Below are 20,539 nucleotides of genomic sequence, written 5' to 3' on the forward strand. Positions count from 1 at the left end.
GTATTGTGTCTCTGAAGCCACAGATAACACCATAATCCCATTATAATTCAGCCTTGAAGCTTCTCTCAAAAAGCACATATAAATATTTCTTTGCAAAAAAAATCAAGTTTTAAGGCGAGACATGTTTTGAAAGATATTACTTCCTCAGGATTTCACGTCAGCATTGTTTTTTAATTTACGATGCCTCGTGGGGTTCCAACTGCTGAAACAAAAGCATAACAGTTTATGAGCAACACGCAATTGTGTGGTAATTATATTGTCAAACTGGATTATTGTTAATACAAGGCACTTGCACAGCAATAATAACATGCCATGTCTAATTCCTTTAGAGCTGCTGCTGTTTTGATTACTCTTTATTGCATGGAAGGATTATTTTAGGAATTTTATTGTGGCTCTTTGTGGTTTAAGTAAGTGTCTTATATCTAATACGGCAGTGAAGTGCATACATGGAACCAATTCTTTTCTTTACTTATATCAACTTTGTACCCATCTTTCTCTCCAGGGTCTCGTCTTCGCCAGGAAGACTTCCCTCCCCGCATTGTTGAGCACCCCTCTGACCTCATTGTGTCCAAAGGGGAACCAGCCACTCTCAACTGTAAAGCAGAGGGCCGTCCAACCCCCACGGTGGAATGGTACAAAGACGGGGAGCGCGTCGAGACGGACCGCGACAACCCTCGCTCCCACCGTATGCTGCTGCCCAGCGGCTCCCTCTTCTTCCTACGTATCATCCATGGCCGACGGAGCAAGCCCGATGATGGCAGCTACGTGTGTGTGGCCCGAAACTATCTGGGCCAGGCAATCAGTCACAACGCATCACTTGAAGTAGCCAGTAAGTTCTCGTGGTGTGTGTATGTGTGTGTGTGTGTTGGTGTTTGCATGTTACGGTGCTGAAATAATTACGTTAAAAATGATGTCACACAAATGTGCACACATTACTCCAGCAGGGTCAACATATATTATAAATGGCCACAGTCAAACACAAGTACACAACTCTACCAGATCACTAAGTCTTTGACCAAGAATAACTAAGAGTCTATCTCTAATATCCAGGCGTACAGATATGCAGATAATAATTGTCTTAGATCTCTAAGCATTTTAATTGATTTTCCAATCTCTGAAAGTGCATGATGATTGCAAAGATTTGAACCTCAAAGCAAGTAAGCAGCTTCTTTGAAAATCTTCAAGTCTGGAAATGATTTCCTAGATATAATTTTTGGATAATCTGCACAAAGTGTTAAAGCAAGAATGACGACAACAAAAACAAAGTTTTTTGTGGGTGAAAATACTTGCATTCTCACTAAAATGTTTCTTAGTCTTTGTCATATTTACATGTTTATATGGTTCAAGCTGATGTTGGTAACTTTTATACAAAAGACGTGCAGTGTTGACTGAAACTGTGACTATATTCACACATCGGTTAAGGAGATACTTTTCAACCTGCTCTGTTTCCTGCTGACTCTTGGGCTGTTGCTCTAACACATTAGTACATAGTACATTAAGAGACACACTCGTCCATCTCTTTCTTTCTCTCAAACTCAGACCAAACTCTGATCAAATGGTAAATGGCAGTGCTAATTCTCGTCAATGCCACTACATGCAGTAAGAAGAGGAGGAGGGACATTAATTATTTCATAGACTATCTGTCACATATACTTCTTTCAGAATGTAGTGACAGTTTTAGCCAAAATGTCCCAAAGTTACTAGCTGTAGCTTTAACTCAAAAATTGCGTTGATCTAATAATATTTGAAACATAATATGTAAATCTTAAAGTCTGTTTTATTTTGATACCATCCTTTCAAGATGGGTCACTTTTATGGTTGAGGGACAGGTGGATGTTCACAATGCAACCCACTTGTCCGACATGCAGCAGCTGTGTGTCTGCTTTAGTCCCCACGGTTGAAACAAGTACTGAGCATGATCCTAACAGGTGACAGTGTCAACTTGCTGAGTCGTAGAGCTGGAAGTGTCAAGTTGGGGCTGCCAGTTAAAACAGCCTTTCACTGCAGTGTGTCCCAGACAGGAATCTGTCAGGTTGCATGCAGCAGCCAAATATGTGAGTGCGTGTGTGTGTGTTAGCAAGGGTGATGGAATGAAGCTTGTGGAGAAGCAGACAGAGGGCAGAGGGCAAAGGTCAGGGTTTACGACCATTAGAATAGGGTAGGTGCAGATGGTCTTTTAACCCCTGTGGGACACAGGTTCTGCAAATCCAAAAACACCGGAATCTGGCTAACAACAAGAGTAAAGACTGCACTGAAAGAAGGAAGTGTCGGTGACAAAGATAAACAACCACAGCCATGCCCTCACACACTGCATAGCTCCGCATCCTGTACTGTCCATCCCCTGCTCCGCTCAGCTGTGTCAGCGTGCAGCGCTCTACCCAGCCTCGGTCTCCTGGGCAAATATTTCGCAAAGGTTTTAGAATAATAATACCCCCTCTAGTATCTGTCTCACCTCTTGAATTATAATGAAAGAGATGGTCAAACGGTATCAGGGTAATGCTAGATCAGCACTCCAGCCCTGAGAAGCTCAGCCCTCTAGGGGGGAGAGTTTATTACTCGGAGTTCACTAAATTTACTGTCAGGTTTTAAGGTCGAGCGAGAGGGAACACAGAGAGGACTTGTTGAAGCTGCCCAGATGAATTATGCGTCCCTGCTTCATCCTTCAGAGGTCACACAGATTCATGGGTCACCCTGGGGCTGGATAGTAAAACAGAAACCCCTTTGGCAAATGCTGTTTGAGAGTTTCAGAGTTTATAAGAAGACAGAGGATCTGGGGAGTGTTAAAAGGAGGATTGACCTCACTCTGTCAATAGAACAATGTGTCGGATCATTTGTCTGCTCTTGTTAATATGGTAGTTGTTTATTTTGCGTAGTGTTTTAATTGCTTAAAAGTTGTTTTGACTCAGGGGAGCTGTATTCAGAATAATGACTGGGTGTCAAGCTGACATGCTCTGGATGCTCTTTTGTGCCAGTAAGCTGATGGTTTTGAATAGTTCGCTTTGACAAACAGCCTGATCATCATGTTTCACTTATTATACTTGTCCCTAACAAATCACTAAGGCAATAATACAGTGTAATGACACTCACAATAACAGAGCAGAATCTTGCATTGCAATCATTTTCCAGGAGAAAGAGTAGCCATAATAGTTGCATCATAAGCACAATATTATTATTAGAACATCAAAAAATTGATTATAAAATGCTATCCTCAGTCATGCACCCCATATTTGTAATGACCTGTCATCAAAAACCCCCCAAAACTAAAAGAAAGCAAATTTCCTCTCCTCAATATTTACTTTAAAACCAACTTCAAAACCCACTGGATGTTCACTCCTGCAGCTACTCTTTCATGTAGGTTTACAATAATAGCTGTGCACAGCTCTTAAGCTTGAGCCAAAGTGTCTGGCCGTTCTGTATCCTCTGCCTGCCATGCACAGTTGATCACTCATTGCTACACTGATAAAACACAATTTAAATCTCAGCATCACATCTGCACATGTTGAATACAAACCAGCATGCTGCTGCTCTTGATGAACATGTGATTGGCTGTTTGTCAGTATGACAGGTTCAAGGAGGTTCTGAGACTCACTAAAGGCTAGATTTGCGGAAAACTTAAACAATATTTTGCAATGTCAATAAAACACAATTCCAAATTGCATGAAATACAACATGCGAGCGTGAAAATGTTTTTTTGCGATAAATGGGAGGTTTTTTTTTTAAACTGACGTGTTTCCATTAAGCATATTTCATAGTTGCAGTTTCAGTTTGTGTAATTTGAGGATTAATGGAAACCCGCCTTAAGTTAGTTAAACACCAAACTGTGTGGCTGTGATGCACCCAGGTTGACATTGTGTTTATGGTAAAAGTGCAAACATACTCAGATATGCAACCATGAGCATCAGATTATTACATTGTCTTTGGCGCCTGGTCTTTGTCCTTTTGTGTCCTGTGTTTTACCCAACATCCAGAATGCAGCTGCAGGTTATTGGCTCTTGGTATGTCATACCAACACACAAGGCAGTGCATCAAAAAAAAAAGGAGAAAAAAAAGTTTAACTTCCCAGGTATGAAGTTATCCAGATCTTGTGCACGCATGGGCTCATAGAGCAGGTGTATTAAAGACTTCTGTCAGCCAAGCTGGCTAACATTCATGTTTAGCTCTTTTCTAGCTTGAGTGTGGATGAAATTATGCAATCATGCGGACTGCTCCAGAAAGAGTGTTATCAGTCTTAATGGATCAAATTCTGATAGTGGAATGAGTCATTTTGCGAGGCATGTGACACTCAAAAAAATGTCTTCACTGATTTACAGATGTCTCCTTCACAATGTGAGTCTATATGAGAAAAGGTATTTTTTTGTCCACTGGCATGACGTGACAGACTCGTAAATTGTAATCCCACAGTTTGGCTGTGTTAAATTGGCTTTAAAGCTACATTGGTGTAGTGTAAAGAGCAAGAGAGACTGTTGGAGAACTGGGAAAGATAGGGGTGGTGGATATGTCAGACAAACATAGGACTTTCCCTGAGGGGACCACCGTTCATGTCCCATATGAAACCAAATTCAGCAATGAGGGTTATTTTTTGACAACAAGATGTTGTTAATGTCACATGACCTATGTGTGTTACTAATGTAGGAAAGATCCAAAATTAGGACATGTAGTCATAATTAGTAGTCAAGTGTAATTAGGACATAGTCATAGCTACAAGGAAAGACTTCAATTTTGCTGAGGAACTGGACCAGGGCCATGGTCAGGGAAGACACAGTAGAGAGAAGTGGAGATGATGGAGACTGGGCTTGCGTGAGCAGGGATGCAATAGCGTGGCAAACAGAGGTAGCTTGAAGCTAGCAGACATGCAATGAGAGGAGCAGGAAGGCAGGTGGGTGAGGGAAGACCCTTAAGCACAGAAAACACAGATTAGTAAAACACAAAACATGAGGAGATTAGTTCACAAAGAGTGTGGTTTGGCCTGGGGAGTATCAGTAGCATAGATGTAACAATGTGGCATTACATGTCACATATGGAGCATGTAATAAAAGCAGAAGTTGAACTGACATGTCCAAAGCTAGCACTAAAGCTGTGCCCAGACCATCATAGTTTAGTGTCATAGTTTAAAGCCAAGGGCCACTGACTAAGCTGCCATATTTGATGAGTTTAGCATGAGAACATGTTGGTGTCAGGTGTGTGCACATTCAAATAGGAGCAAGTAAAGACACAGTCTTGAGAAACATTGACCATTAGTGCTTAATTTAAATGTGCAAACGGCCTGACTCTAAAGGATTATCAGTTATTTGAGTTTCAGGTTTGAAATGGAACCTTTCACTTTCATTTAGTGCAAAATTGTATCTGTCCAATTCTTTATTTTATGACCAAATACCTGCAAAACCAGTGGCATTCTGCCTCATCAGTACTTTGTGTGTAGTGCTTATTAACACATGTTAGCATCATAACCTTTAAAAACCAGGACTGACATCACTTTTCTTGTGTTTTTTTTTTTTTTTCTTGTGGACACCTGTCACAAGTATTTAAACCTTTGAACCCTGCTCAAGTCAGTTTAATTTCTTTTGAAAACAAGGAGAAAAGGCAATGAGCAACTTGGCAAGAACTGTGCAGCAAACTGAAAGAAATTTTTAGTTTAGAAAAAATAAAATCTAAAAAAAAAAAAACAAAGGAAAAAAATGTCCAGAAAACTGGAATTACATTTATCATATATTTAAAATTATTTTTCACAAAATTAAGCATTTTTTAAAAATAAAACCCAACTAATTTTTCTTGCAGTTTTCACTAATCTCTTGCTGGTTTCTGTCATTCCTTCTTAAGTCTGCTCATTGTCTTCTTCTCATGTTTGTGAAAGACACCTTGCCAATTTGCCAAGGTTTCAAGGGGTTAATATGCTAGATTAAGATAGTCAAGATGGTGAAAATTACACATGCTTAACAACAGCATGTTAGCATTGACACCGTGAGAATTTTAGCACAATCATGTTAGCGTTGAGCTTAACCTTTTTTTAATTTTCAATTCAATTTATTTATAAAGCCCATTATTAAAAATCACAATTTGCCTCAGAGGGTTTTTAAAGCATACAACACACCATCATAGATAAACACATGCTGAAGTAAAGAACAGAGTATATTGTGCTCATTAAAAATATATATACGTATATATTATATAGTATTTGCCTGTAGGTGTACTCCCAATGCCTAAAGATATAATTGCATGAATCAATACAACAAACTCTCTATGTTCTGTCCCTGTCCCTAAAATTAAATGTTTGAATAGTCATAGTTAATATACATGATTGGCTGTCGCTTTATATAAAATGATGATTCCATGTACCGGGCTACCTAGGAAGGAAAGACAGTGTAGCACGTTGACAAAGTCCCACAGAGCATTAGTCATTTGATCTCTTAACGACAAAGTAAATGTGAAAGCTACAGTAGAAAATTAATCACTTATAAAAGCCTCAACTCAATTCCACATGAATTTACGGTATTATAGCTATTTCTACAGTCACTTTGATTTAAGTGAAGTAAGGCAGAGATGATGAAAAGTGGGGCGACGGCTGACAAAAGACAGGCTGACAGGCTGAAAGTGATGGAAACAGGAAAGGAGTGACAGAGACAGACGGGAGGAGAAGAGAGCGAGGGAGAAGTATTTGTCCTTCAAGGCACAGAAGTGAAACTAGTTTGCAGAAAATTGAGGTGACGTGGTAGAGACAGTGACAGATGTAGTATGTGCTGGTGCCTGAAGCGTGACCATGGGGTTGAAATACTGTGTAAGCACACACAACATGCTCACAGACATACACACACACACACACACACACACACACACACACACACACACACACACACACACACAAACACACGCAGTCTACTGGAACCCTTTCAGAAAGTGAAAAAGATGAAATGAGAAAAAAAAGGAAAAAGGACATGTAACTTAGTTCCTATCCAATAAATGTCACAGAAGACACTCAGCATATTTTTTCCTGCCTGCGGGGACCCTAGAGGACCCTGGGAAATGAACATATGTCCTATTGACCTCAGCCACTTGATTCAATCATGGAGCGCTTTATTGAGGTGAAGGCAAAGTCACAGCCTGTGTACTCTAAAGGTTATTGGATAGTAGACCTGTTTTTAGGTTCCGTGAGGGAGAGGAATAAATGATATTCTTAAACTAATTGGACACTGCCATTTGCTAGAGGAAAGTGAAGCTTGTGGCAGGGCTGAATGTTAGGCCACAACACTGCAGTGATGAAGTAATGAACCGCAGGGAAAGACAACGATACAGCCACATCGCACTAGAGCCTGTAAAGAGAGAGGCAGAAACATGCCCTTTGATTGCTCCCTATAGTTTAGATTTTTTATTTGTGTATCACATAAATACATTTGCCCCATCATACATGGGATTTCAAGACACAGCTGCCAAAGCTAAAAAAAAAAAGCTAAAAAAACATCAATCATAGCATTATATACTGTATCATGTACTTTTTTTATGCACAAAAGACTTATTTCTCTTAAAGTTTTTCCACAAATTTGTTTGCCGGATGCACAAGCTGCCCAATTCTCGGAACTGCAGACATTGTATGATAGTGAAATGAACTTTAATTAATGGACAACGCCCTTAGTCGATTTTCCTGTCAAAGGCACGCTTAATCAAAATTTGCGACATCTGTGGCATTGTGTTGTGTGATCAAACTGCAAATCTCGGAGCAGCCTTTTTATAGTGACCAGCCTAAGGCACACCTGTGTAGTAATGATGCTGTTTAATCAACAGCTTGATGTGGATGGGTTATTGTGATAAAGATGCAAGTGCTCACAAAACAGTTTGATTTTACTTCAATTCTCTCCCTTTTTTTTTTTTTTTTTTTTTTTTAATTTCATAGTCTGTGTAATGTTATGAAAATATTTAATCGGCCGTGTTGCCATCAACCCATTGCTACTCATTAAAGAGGAAAAATGTGATGCGTCCTGTATTTCATATAAATGGCATGTGACTGTGCGGGTTCATATTCTATCTCAAAAGTGCAAAATGGGATGAAAGATTTTCAGTTGTTTTTTGTTTTTTTTCGATCACAGACACATCGAATCAACTCAATTTTCCATCATCTTTATTTTTATGTGGATTTACTTTTATTGCATTTACAGAATTATTTAAAAAAAATTATACAGTGCAACCAAACCAGCTGCTATTGCTCTCGTTTTTGCCTCTATGTGTGTGTTAAGTATATATATATATATATATATATATATATATATATATGTATAGTTACACAGTCTTTATTTAGACTCATCCTAGACATTTTTTTGAAGACTGGTTAAAATGCAAATCATATTTTACCATTTGATTATTTTTGGTACACATTTAAAATATTTTAATTTGTATATTTTGTTTGCAAATAACCTCGTAGATATTTGAGGGTTACAAGCTATTTAAAACAGAAAATATAGCAGTCTTGATTTAATTAGGCTTTCTGTCAGGCTTTCTTCAAGTAACTTTAATTTCTAATATGTGAATAGCCAGCTCAGGTGTTACATTTTTAAAATTCTGTCTGTTATATGGGGAAACAAAACATGGTGGGGTTTCCAGCAAAAAATACAATAAACAGTTACACCCAAAAAAAAAAAAAATATGAGATGCCAGTGAGATTTAATGCTGGACAAATAAACATTATCAGATTTCAATTTGGGAAATATGGATTCTGCTTAAATTATTTACATAAAACACCCATCTCTATACTATATTAATCTCATTATCCTAAATGTATTCAGGTTTGTTTTCTGTTCTGTTTTCTATCTTGAAAAGGCTAAGCCATTGGAAGACGTGATGGCTCTTGGTAACTAGATGAATATATTGATATGACGGACATGTTCATCATAACACCACACTCTCTGATGTGGATCATGGGATATGCGCAGCTCAGTCAGACTGTGAGATTGACAGCTTAAGGTGGGACCCCTGGTCCGTCTCCCTGTCCACTCCTCTTTGATTGCATTCTTGTGGTGGAAATGAGCGCGTGCAGGAGACGCACAAGGCAGAGAAGAGAGAGGCGGATTCACAGAGGTCACGTTTCCCCTCTACCTGCCCCTATCCATTAACTAATGGCTCCCCACTTCAAATGGCTGTCACCGTCACTGACAGCATCCTGTCTGTAGTCACTCCGGATCAAAGCAATGAGAGATCCTAAGTGGCAGCGGAGCGGTATGTCTCAGGAAAGTTGTCATTTTCTCTCCATAAGGACGAGGACTGATATTGTTTGATAGACAAACACTGACACATTGTAAATGCTCCTCATCCACAACCACAAAGTCAGATATCAGCGTTTACTTCCAATTGCCTGTGACAGTCCGCAAACGCTGTGCTAGCCATCCAGTTCTCGGCCTCCTTGTTCTGTCCCAGTTGGCCTATGGTTAGATCAGTCAGTGAATAAGTATCACACTCCGGGGACAGCTGGTTTGTGTTTACAGTCTGGAGACTGGGGCGAGTGCACTGCAAGTATTGTCTAAACAATTTTAGTCGCTATATTCCCTTCGGCTCAGCATTTCCAAGAGCCAGATTTGTGCCAGAGTGTCAGGACACAGGGAAAGAGTTTGTTTGGCTTGCGGCGGCATGGTGAAGGGAGAGGAGAGGGGAAGTACTCAAGAGCTCCTGACAAAGACCATATGGCTGCTGGGTGTGTGGCAATATTATCAAAAGTAAAGGTGTAGCTTTTGTTTGCGTCTGTACATTGTGTTAGGACTATGATGTATGCATTTGTGAAACATAAGTCGCTACTTTGACAGAAGAAAAAGGACTGGCCTTCACATCTTTGCATTCTTTGGTAGATTACACAAGTACGCCATTAATTATAACATTTTTTTTTATGTGTTCTCTGGCAAAAGGAGCTCTCATTTTGCAATAGAGATGCGTTGTAGCCTTGTCAAGGAAAATGTCTAGCCTTATGTGTGATAATAAGCTGGCAGGCATTGTGACTCCGTTCCACTGTTTAAGGATCTTCTACATTGCATTACATTATAGATATATGAAGCCATCTTTATTGGCCATGTTGTATGTCTGCGTATGCACTTTTTTCCTCTTTTCTTTTTTTGGGCTCACCTTTGGAAAAAGTTGCTGACAAGGAGACACAGACATGTTACAGGAAGGAAAAAGAAGCATGGGACAGTCGACTCAAGAGATGTGCTTTTGTGTGTTGCAAGGGTCATCTCAGCTACATTCACCAACGGCCAGAATTTTTCTAAGCAGACTGTGTGGGGGCCAGACAAAAAAAAAAAAAAATCAAATTAGCCTATCATTGTTAAATACTTTACATAATAATTGTTTAATAAATTAAAAAAGAAAAGCAAAGAAAAGCATGTGGAGAAAAAAAATGTTAAAAGAAAACTATAAGTTTGTCCCCATTCTAGCATTAAGGCATGGCACAAGCCACATTCTATTTATAAAAGACAGAAACTGATTTAAGCATCACCCAGTCTGCACCACACAACCAACAAAAAAATGGGTTTATCAACCAACTGAACCTGACCAGACCCACAAACCACCATATTTTTGCATGTAGATAAAAAGCTCCTTTTACACTGCCTCTTCAAGGTGGGAGATCGAGATCAGCCACCATGTAATGATTGGTAGTGCCATGTTATGTCATTGTTATTTTTTAAAAAGTGCTGCCGACATGTATGTTAAACTGTATGTCACACTAGAAGGTGACACTTGTGTAACTTGGTTGTCATGCCTCTTTTGATTCTGTGATGCTGGCATGCTGTCTAAAATAGCACACTGCAGTGGAATGATGCTGGGGTTGTTTGGTTCTGTATAAATCGCAAAGTCAGCATAAAGGAGGGACTTTTCAGCTGCTGTATAGCATGACCTCTGTGTAAAAGGGCTAAAGACTTAGTGCTGCAGAAAGTGTGTGTTTTTGAGAGATTAACAGCTAGAGGGGAAGAGAGGGTGGAAGATGGACTATTGCCCGAAATGTTTTTGTAAGTTATTAATAAGAAATAACCTGTAATATTTTCTAGTAATCTTGCCCTAACCCGCACTGCGTACTGTGGATTGATAATAAACTAATAATAAGCTGAAAGATGGATTTATATGTACCCGTGGGTCACATATTTGGGGTTGTTAGATCATAATAAATTTTCTTTTTTTTTTTTTTGTTTGGGGTAAGATGCTTCAATATAAGAAGACAAACAAAATGCTAGATGTTCCTCCTCAAATTTCATGAATTCATTAGTATTCTGTAGGCCAGATGGGAAGCGTTGGCGGGCCGTATATGTGGCCCCTGGGCCACCAGTTGACGATCGCTGGCGTACTACTACTACTACGCCCCTGTGTGCCCATATGTGGGTGACATTAAGCATATGCTTTGGATACCCCCCCCCACACCGCTCCAAATCATGTTGGATATAATTTTGTGGTGGGTAATGTATTCAGCTCTGCTTGTTGCTGGGGAGACAGTGTTTGGCTCGGCCCATTTCCCCCGACACTAAATCTTTTCCCCCCTTTTCCCGCTCACCACTGAACCTCAGTGCCGGTTGCATTTCCCTGCAGCCTAGGAACTGCAACCCAGCCAGATTTGATCCATTTCCGATAAAACCCCACACGTACTGTGTCGTGTTACTCTGATGTCATAGGTATTTTATTCACTCATTTGCTGATTTGTAACATGGCAAGAGAAACTTCCCGGAGGGCCAAATAACCAGCACTTGTTGTTATCTGCAGTTTCTTACAACTGAAATTAATTAGCAGTAAAAACCCATCATCAAGTTACAACTTGCAACAAACCCTGTAATGACATACACTATGATATTTCTAGTGCGCCCTATATTTTACTTGTGAATTTGTCAGTGTGGAAGTATTAAAGGCTTACAGCATGGTTGAGTAATCCCGCTGTCACTGAGAGAAAAGGGATGGTTGTGCATTTGCTGAGATATTAGCCTTATCCATCGTCTGTCCGTCACTCTGTAACGCCACAGTCAACAGCATCCACCAGTCATATCTGGGCTCAGGGTTAATGCTGTCTTTCCTGAGGGGTCAAAGGTCGTATGGCTTTTTCATTTCAACCTTGTGTCAGTTTTCATTTGCCAAAGCTTTCTGCCTGCTCTCCTAATATCTGCTTTGTGTGGTGTTATTTCATCCAGTTAAAGTTAGCTGGAAAAAAATCAAGCTCACTACAACTCTGACAGTCCCTTCAGGGCGTGGAAATGAAAAATGAACACTCTCCCAGATGTGCACTGTGTGGTTTGATGATTGTTTGTTAGTGTTTGTGATTAAAATGCCAACTTTTGAGACTGTCATTAAGTTAATCAAAATTCTTCTGTGATCTGAAAGAGGCGGACATTTTGCTTTGATACTGCCAAACACAATCAAATTTTCTGAATGAATAGCAGACAGCCAAATTGCATGGATATTCAATTCAGTATTTGTTTTTACAAGGTTTTGAAGCAATAAATTCAAACGTCTTTTTTTTAAAATCAGCATTCATTCTTTGATTGAAGATGAGGTGGGCAGTTTTCTGCAGAAGGCAAAGAAAACGCCAACGTTTAAAAATAGTCCTCCATCTGCAGCTCTCCCCTTACTGTCCTAAGCCCCTCCCACCAGACAAGCACAGGCATATACACGCACTTTACAGAGTAACCAGTAGGAATACTAGTCATTCATTTCATCATTTCGATCATGATTTTGATCCTGAAATATAGCAGCACTTACTACTACTTACTTACAAGAATTCCTGTCCTATTTTCTTTGCAGACTTTAAAGCTCTTTGAGATTACATCCAGTGATTAGAGGCATAACTGTGGACATGAACTTGAATTTAGGAATGCAGGATATTGGATTTTTGCAGATATCCAATGTGCCGATATATAACAACTCATTTGGCCGATAACTGATACAAATATATCCACTTTTTTCCCTACCTAATTTTAGTGATCATCAAGTCTGTTCTATAGGAAAATAACATCATATATATACTAGCAGATGGAGACATGAAATACAATGATTTTCAGCCATCCTCTTTTGTGTTTCTGTGCACTGTTGGTAGCCGTTTCCAGTGCTGGAAGGGCAACTTGTCTGCAAGATTTTTCACCATTGGCTGATGGCTTTCAGCCACTGAAGGGGCATGCAAATTCAGCTGCATTTGTAGAATAGCTAATAGCCTCTTCTCTGAAGTGACCTGTGATTGGCTGAATTCTCCTGTCTTTGCCTAGGTTTTCAAAAGCCTGAAAACAGAGCTAGAATAAATATAGGTCCATAGCGGGGTGGGGGGTGAGGGAGTGGGTGTTATAGGCAGGGTCTTCATATAGGATCCTTTTGGCCTGAGGGTAGAAGCTCTCCCTGAGCCTCTCAGAGCTGGTCTGGTGTTACTGGTGCCTTCAACCTGACCTCAACAAGAAAAACAAGGTTTGGATCTTTAATGATTCTCCTGGCCCTATTTTTGCAGTTCCTGGTGTAAACATCCTGTAGAGATACTAGAGCAGCTGCTACAGTGTGTTTAGCTGAACGAACCACTCTTTGTGGGCCTTGCAAGATGCAAAAATGGAGAGAAAATGTTGCTGCTTCCTGCACCCTTGCTCGGACAACACCCATCTTTAAACTCAGCATTTATTTTGATCTCAGCTACACTCCTGTAAAGTTACGTGACTGATCTTACATGGTTACAACGCTAGTGGATAAAACAAAAGCAGTCCACAGAAAAACCTGGCAAACTACTCAAAACTGCTTCTGCATTCCTGCTTTAGTTCGTGTCACTAGTATTATGATGACACACAAACTCATGAGGTGAAAAAAAATAGCAGCTAACTTGACTTTGTCAAGGCTGGTAACAAAGTGAAATAATATCATTATATTTAGATGCTGTCCTTGCTCTTGGCTTACAACAGTAATCCAAACTGTTACATCCACTCCATAGCCACAGAGGCTCTTTGTTCACATACACATTTTAACTCAAACTATCACTGCTAGTGTCAAAATGAAGACACTAATTACATGATTACACAGTTAAATACAGGGATTAAATTAGTGTGCATTAAGTGTTGCCAGGCTGAATTGATTTTACTTTGACTTAATGTAAAAGAGACCACTGTATTATGTATTTAAAGAGTGGTGGCTCATACAATCAGGCAAGATCAACTCAATTTTAATGTATATTTTGTTTTTGCATACCTATCTGCTTTGCAAACAACATGTCATTATGTTCTTCTTTGAGGAAAAATCAGATGGCAAGAGGAAGAAATGTTCGATTTTTTTATTTTTTTATTTGGCTTCATGATATTGTTCCTTGTTGCATTAATCCATCTGCATACCATTTGTTCTCCTAAGTAGAGGAAGATGGTTTGTAAGCAACACAGCACATGTTTACTTCTCTTCTCATTCCCCTGCTGGGACTCTGGCTGCCAGCTGCTGTCAATCAAATATGTACATGCCCCCCCAGCCACTGAAAATATTTCTGATTTTTACTCAAATGATAGATGAAATTATATCTGACATTTCTTTTTTCAATAATAAAACTATAGATTAGACTTTAGAATTCAAAATTATACAGACATTTTTTTTACTGTAGAAGGGGATGACTAAATGTGATCTCAGTTGAACTAACTGACCTGATGACTAGTATTTGCTAAGAGTATTAAATCAGCTTTCGCTAAACAGATAGGTAGCCAACAAGCCAATTGTTTGGTTAACCTGGGTGATTAAGCGGAGTATCATCTGCATGGTAATGAACTGAGACGGTATGTATTATGAAAACTGACAAAGTGAGAACCTAATATTGATTAAACATTACATTCTAAACCTGAATGCTGAAGCACAACATAAACATGAGGCTGATTTAAAAAAAAATGACAAATCAGACAATTTTAAGAGACACTGTAGGACAATCTGAGAGCTTGACTTGATACCATAAAGTACGCCACATAAAAGCCGTCACAGACACTTGGAATCAGCAATGTGAGCCGTTGCCAGTGCAGCAGCAGCAGAGTACTACCCTGTTTATGCAGTATTGTTCCTGTTGCTTCCTCACCAAAACCAGAGATTCTGGTATCTTCTCTAATAGGCTGCAGATGTGGTGATTTATAACATCCAGTGAAATAGGGGACAAAGAGTGAGAGTGAGGGCTGGTTCCTCAATGGAAAGCCGAATAATGAGATGAACAATTCCAAGGCACTCCAACCATTCCTGTGCCTGCCTGGCTGTCAGTTCTGCATCTCCTATTTTCTGCCATATCCCCCTCCTCCTCCTCCTCTTCCTTCTCTCTCTCTCCTCCTCCTTCTGGAGCATCTCTTCATCTCTCTCCTGTGGGAATACTTTGGAATGTGTAGACAGGTTTGTGATGGAGCTGCTGTTGTTGAAGCTGCTTACTGAAAGCTTTGATGACCAGTGATGTGTTCCCCATTATTGTCATATGCACTGTATACAAATTGCATGTATGTCGATGCGTGTCAGGTGCACAGTATGCAGAAACACAGTGAAACAAGGGTGTGTCTGTGTGTTGTCATACCAGTGCAGACTTATTCTTTAAAACTAGTGCTATTTTTGTAATGTTAAAAATGTTTCATATGTAAGAAAAAAGCAAAACTTATTTAAAATAGATTAATTTGTTAGCACCTAAAGAAAATGTGCCAAACATTATGTGTTGTATCGTCACTGACACTTTAAGGTGCTTTGCTTTTTCTACCTCTTATTATGTGAACATCAGCAGCCTTTTGTGATGTTGACATTGCAAAATCCAAATAGGCAATTTCAATATTTTTCCAATTAACTGTTTTGCGATGCGTGGATGTAGTAATAATTAATATTCACAATCTCTGTGTTTGCTTAGCTGGCAGCTTCCTTCCACACCCACAAACTAAATTCCTTTTTTTTCCTGTGTTAACAAGGCCAATATTCAAGGTCTCAGTTTCACAAAGTGAGACAGTGAAATAAATGAGAGCCTTCTTCAGCCTACTTCTGCAGCAATCTAGCATGAGTATCTACAAGCACTATTACAGCAGACGTTTCAAAGTAGACCTACCATCACGTTCATACTCTCAAATATGTGAAAGTATATTATCTTCAAATGCCATAGAATATGAAAAGATGGAATATTTCATTATGAAAAACTCTCAGTGCCAATAAAGCCGTCCTCTCTGTTTGCTCAACCTCACTCAATCTGTGTTTTTCTCCATGGAAAAGTCCCCTTACTGTTCCTCCCAGACTTCCCAAGGCTAATGCGGAGATGTAACAAAGAGGCGCAGATACAGACAGCATGAGATGAGGCACTAAGAGCTGAAGGAGTGGATAAAGCTGAGAGGTAAAGGAAAACCAAGAGATGCTGAAGAGGGACTGGAGATCATTAAAAGAATCTTCAGAGCGGTATAGCTCTTAGCACAGGGACTTTTCAGTCATTTACGCACATTTAAATGCCACTCCACACATGTACACAGATAATGCACCTATCCAAAGATGTGTTTTTACATTTTTTCATGCTACATTCAGGACATAAATATATGCCTCTTCCCCACTCATATTTCTAATGTAAGTTATGCAAAGCACGTCAGAATTCTATTCATTTTCATAACAGCAAATCGACATGCAATTTGTCACAATCAAGCATGAAAAATATGCTATTATCCTGCTGAAATTATTTTTGGTGTTTCATATATTGTGTTTCCAGGAGAGCAACACAGTAACATTTTTAGGTTTAAATGTCAAATTGAAATATGTATATGGTACTAATGAAACTGCTTTCTCTTGGTAACTGGTGTTTCACTCTCACCATCTCTATATAGATACTCACGCATGCACACATACGTGAGCAGTTGATCTCATCTATCAGACTAATGTAATTATAATATATACTCATAGTTGAGAATCTGAAGAGGGTTAGCTGCTATTATGGCCTAATCTCATTTCTTATTTTTATCCTTTTGCCCTTCAGAACAGAGTTAAGAGTAGAAGTTAAAACAATCCCCTATGAAATGGGACAACCTTTCAAACCCTGATATGTCATCAGTATCGCCATCAGTGGTGTTACAGACACAACTATCGCATTAATGGTATCAGCCCAATAACATTGGCCATTTTTCTGATGGATGCTCGCAATGCGTACAAAACTTAAGTTTTACCTAATCAGTTGATCAAACCAGTCATCAAATAATTGTAAAAAAAACCAACTCCGTGTCATTAGCAGGCCATTAGCGGTGCTCTGTAAGTTAAAATTACCAACATGTGCTCCAACTGATGGACTGTCATGCAGCTAGTTAGCTTCCTAGTTAGCTATGGAGACATCAGTATATTACTAGTGTTATTATAATGCTTGTGATAAAATAAAAGGAACACAAAACATTGAAACAACCTTTAAGTAAGGTAATATGATGGTTATCGAAGTTTTTAATTCTTTATTTACAAAGAAAATACATTTGTGGGTTTCGTTTGTTGCTCTTATAGCCATCTTGCCAATGATTTCTCATATAGCAATCAGTTTGGAGTGTGCCTCTGACAAACCTCTGTTTGAAGGTTTGTCAGAGCCCCTCTCTCCCAACAAGAAAAGGGATTCCCTACCCCTAGATGTGAACATACAAAACAGAGGGGTCAGGAGCCAATGGGCATAGGCATAAAGGGGGGCATTGGAATTGAGCCTAAGTATAGCCCACTGTGCATAGTGATTGATCAGTCTTCCAAGACAGTCAATATCACGTGTGACTTAGCACAGCCACCCTGCACTTATGAAGTGGTGTTTCTGGGGCTTGTAATCATGGCAGCTCTGTCTCAGAGTAGTTTTGAGGTCAGAGGGATGAACAGCTGAATAGACTGTTTGACAACCTGTCAGGAACTGGTCTGTCACCAGAGTAATGTGTGTGTGTCAGTGAAAGACGATGAGATAAATACCACCTGTTATCATGCGAATAGAAATATATGTCAGACCAGATTATACTACTGCCAAACCAAAAATGACCAAAGGTTTTTGCTGTATGTTACAATATATAGGCAATCGCAGTGCTCATACACTTAAAAGAAACATTTTCCTAAGAAAGTTGTGACTTTGTAATAGCAAGAAATAATGACATACATCATTATCTGTGCAAATTCATAAAGAGCAATGACAGCTCTGTTTGGTCTTTGCTTGATGGCACCTCCATTTTCTGGTGCCACATTATGTATAGTAGCACATGAATGACAGGTGTGCTCTCCTACCCTAATGCACAAATTGCCCCGGCTGCAGAGTGCTAATGTGGTCTGCTTTTAAGCATAACCACAATATTCCAGTGAGACAGTTCACACCCAGAAGAAATGGGGAAAATGTTTTGTCTTCTTTTTGGCTTATGGATTGATAGTAGACCTCAGTGTCTTTGTATCCAGCATTTCCTTCCTTTTAGTTAACTATTACTTGCCTCTCCACTTGATATGAGGGGAACACATAGTCCCATCAAAAAAAAGTGTTTATATCGTCGGAGCATTGATATATATGTTTGATGATTTTAGTATTTTGTTGAGAGGTATATGTCAGATCTCACCATGCATTGCTACTTCTTTCTATTTTTTTAAAATCTAAAAGTATCCAACAGGATCTGTTTTTCTTCTAAATAGTTTATTGACTGCAAGCTGGTAGATTTAGCATCTTCTCATCTAAGATTTACAGATATACATAAGAAAGATATTCCTTTCCAGGATCCATTCCTTTATGTTATCCCACTGGTCTCCAAGCTGAGCTGGCTAATTAAAAGGGCTCACTGAATTCATTTGGATTGAGCGAAGAGTTAGGATTCATAGTTGGACTTCTAATTGGCCTGATAATAGGATTCCTGCGAAACTCCTTCTTATGTAGTATAGTGCAATGATCTCAATAAGCTCAACCACCCATATTCATTTACTAGGCCACCATTTTAAATAAGAATTTGCTTAATGGTTAACCCTTTAGAACCTGGAACACGAACAGTTTTGTTGTGCTGTGTTCAGACGCCTTTCACAAGCATTTAAACCTATGAAACTGGAGAAAATGGGTTTGAGTTCTCTTGAAAACATGGGGAAAAGGCAATGTGTGACTTGCAAGAAAACTGAAAAAAAAAATAATATTTAAAATTAAATCACCCCCAAAAAGGGAAGAATGTCCATAAAAAGGTCCACATTTTTATTTTTATTTTATGTTTATGTTTCACACTTTGGTAAGGTCAATTAGGTAAATTTCTTGTCCTTTTTTATTTATATTTATTTATTCATTATTTTTATGCTCATTTTCAGGTAATTTTATCATGGCATCTTACTAATTTCTTGACAATTTTGAGGCCATTTCTTGTTTAGTAGCTCATTGTCATCCCATGTTTTTGAAAGAAATTAGGCCAATTTGCTCTGGTTTCAAAGGGTTGAATAAAGGTTTTAAAAAATAATTTAAAATTGTGGCCATGGTTTGTCAAAGCTGCACTGTCAAGAAATACACAACATTCACCCCTGCTGTCCGTTTTATTTTACAGCTGACATTTTTTATACAAACTCTCTTTTCATGCCTTCTACCAAATATGTCATATATGACATGAGTTCCTAAAGGTCTTGCACCAAAACGTTAACAGGGGATAAAACATACACACCCACCCACCGCAGACATAATTTTCACCCACTCTGTGTTTTGAGTGGAAGAAGCCTCTCAAGATGAGCGCTTGTTTAATTGACAGCTGCTTCACTAACTGGTTGCCCCTCGCTGACAGATGAGGAAGTTTTTACACTAATAGCCATCGGACACCTGCGTATCTTGTCAGTTTTTCTTTGAGGTTTGTTGACAGCGTGTGCAGAGACTGCAAGTGTGATGTAGGAATGCTGTCAGTGTGATGTCTTATACTGTCGATGTCACCTCTTCTGTCTCACTCAAAGTGCCACTTATAAATAGGGTATGCCGAAGCTACATGCCATCATTGTTGTTGGCATGCATTTCTTCCAGCATTAGAAAAATAAGCAAAATTATATTATGAATGGAGTGAGACATGAGCTTTTCTTGGAAGTTTTCATACTATATTTTCATACGTTTGCTTTTGAAGCACATTTTATTCATTTTCACTGGTAGTTTTATCATGTTATTTTTCATCATGTCTTGGTTTTTATTTATATGAGATGTTATCTTTTAATTAGCTGATACGATAAATAAATCATAGTGTCGAAAGAATTCATCCGAAATATATTCTACATGGACAAAAGAATAGTAAATATTCTGGGTCAGGGCACTCCTGTGCCCCCTTCTCTTCTTATTTTATTTCTGGTTTTTGCTTGTTTGTGTAGAACTTGGCCTTGGGTCTGCCTCTCTCCACCCTCTCTGTCTGCTGCTGCTGCTCTGTTGGCATTGATTATCTCAGACCTGAGGTATCTACGGTGTGTGTGTGTGTGTGTGTGTGTGTGTGTGTGTGTGTGTGTGTGTGTGTGTGTGTATGCGTGGGCGCGCACGTGCATAAGTGTGTATCTGTTTCACCGTCTCTAGCTCCGCTGCATGCTGAGAAGGCAGATATCTCTAGAGGTTCTGTAATGGAGCGGATAGTGTTGCCCGCCTCACATTGCCATGGGGGATGGAGGGAGCGTTGGGGAGTGG

The 20,539-nt window shown here is 39.2% G+C and overlaps 1 protein-coding gene across 1 annotated transcript in view; it reads left to right on the forward strand.

Annotated features, from left to right (window-relative positions):
* Positions 1-20,539, forward strand: part of LOC121952493 (roundabout homolog 1-like) — a 105,390-nt gene that overhangs the window by 25,684 nt on the left and 59,167 nt on the right. Inside the window, exon 2 of the mRNA XM_042499217.1 lies at positions 503-829. Within this exon, the coding sequence (XP_042355151.1) occupies positions 503-829 (327 nt within the window). The remainder of the gene's footprint in view (positions 1-502; positions 830-20,539) is intronic.

Source organism: Plectropomus leopardus, chromosome 13, assembly GCF_008729295.1.
Source record: "Plectropomus leopardus isolate mb chromosome 13, YSFRI_Pleo_2.0, whole genome shotgun sequence".
Taxonomy (NCBI): domain Eukaryota; kingdom Metazoa; phylum Chordata; class Actinopteri; order Perciformes; family Serranidae; genus Plectropomus; species Plectropomus leopardus.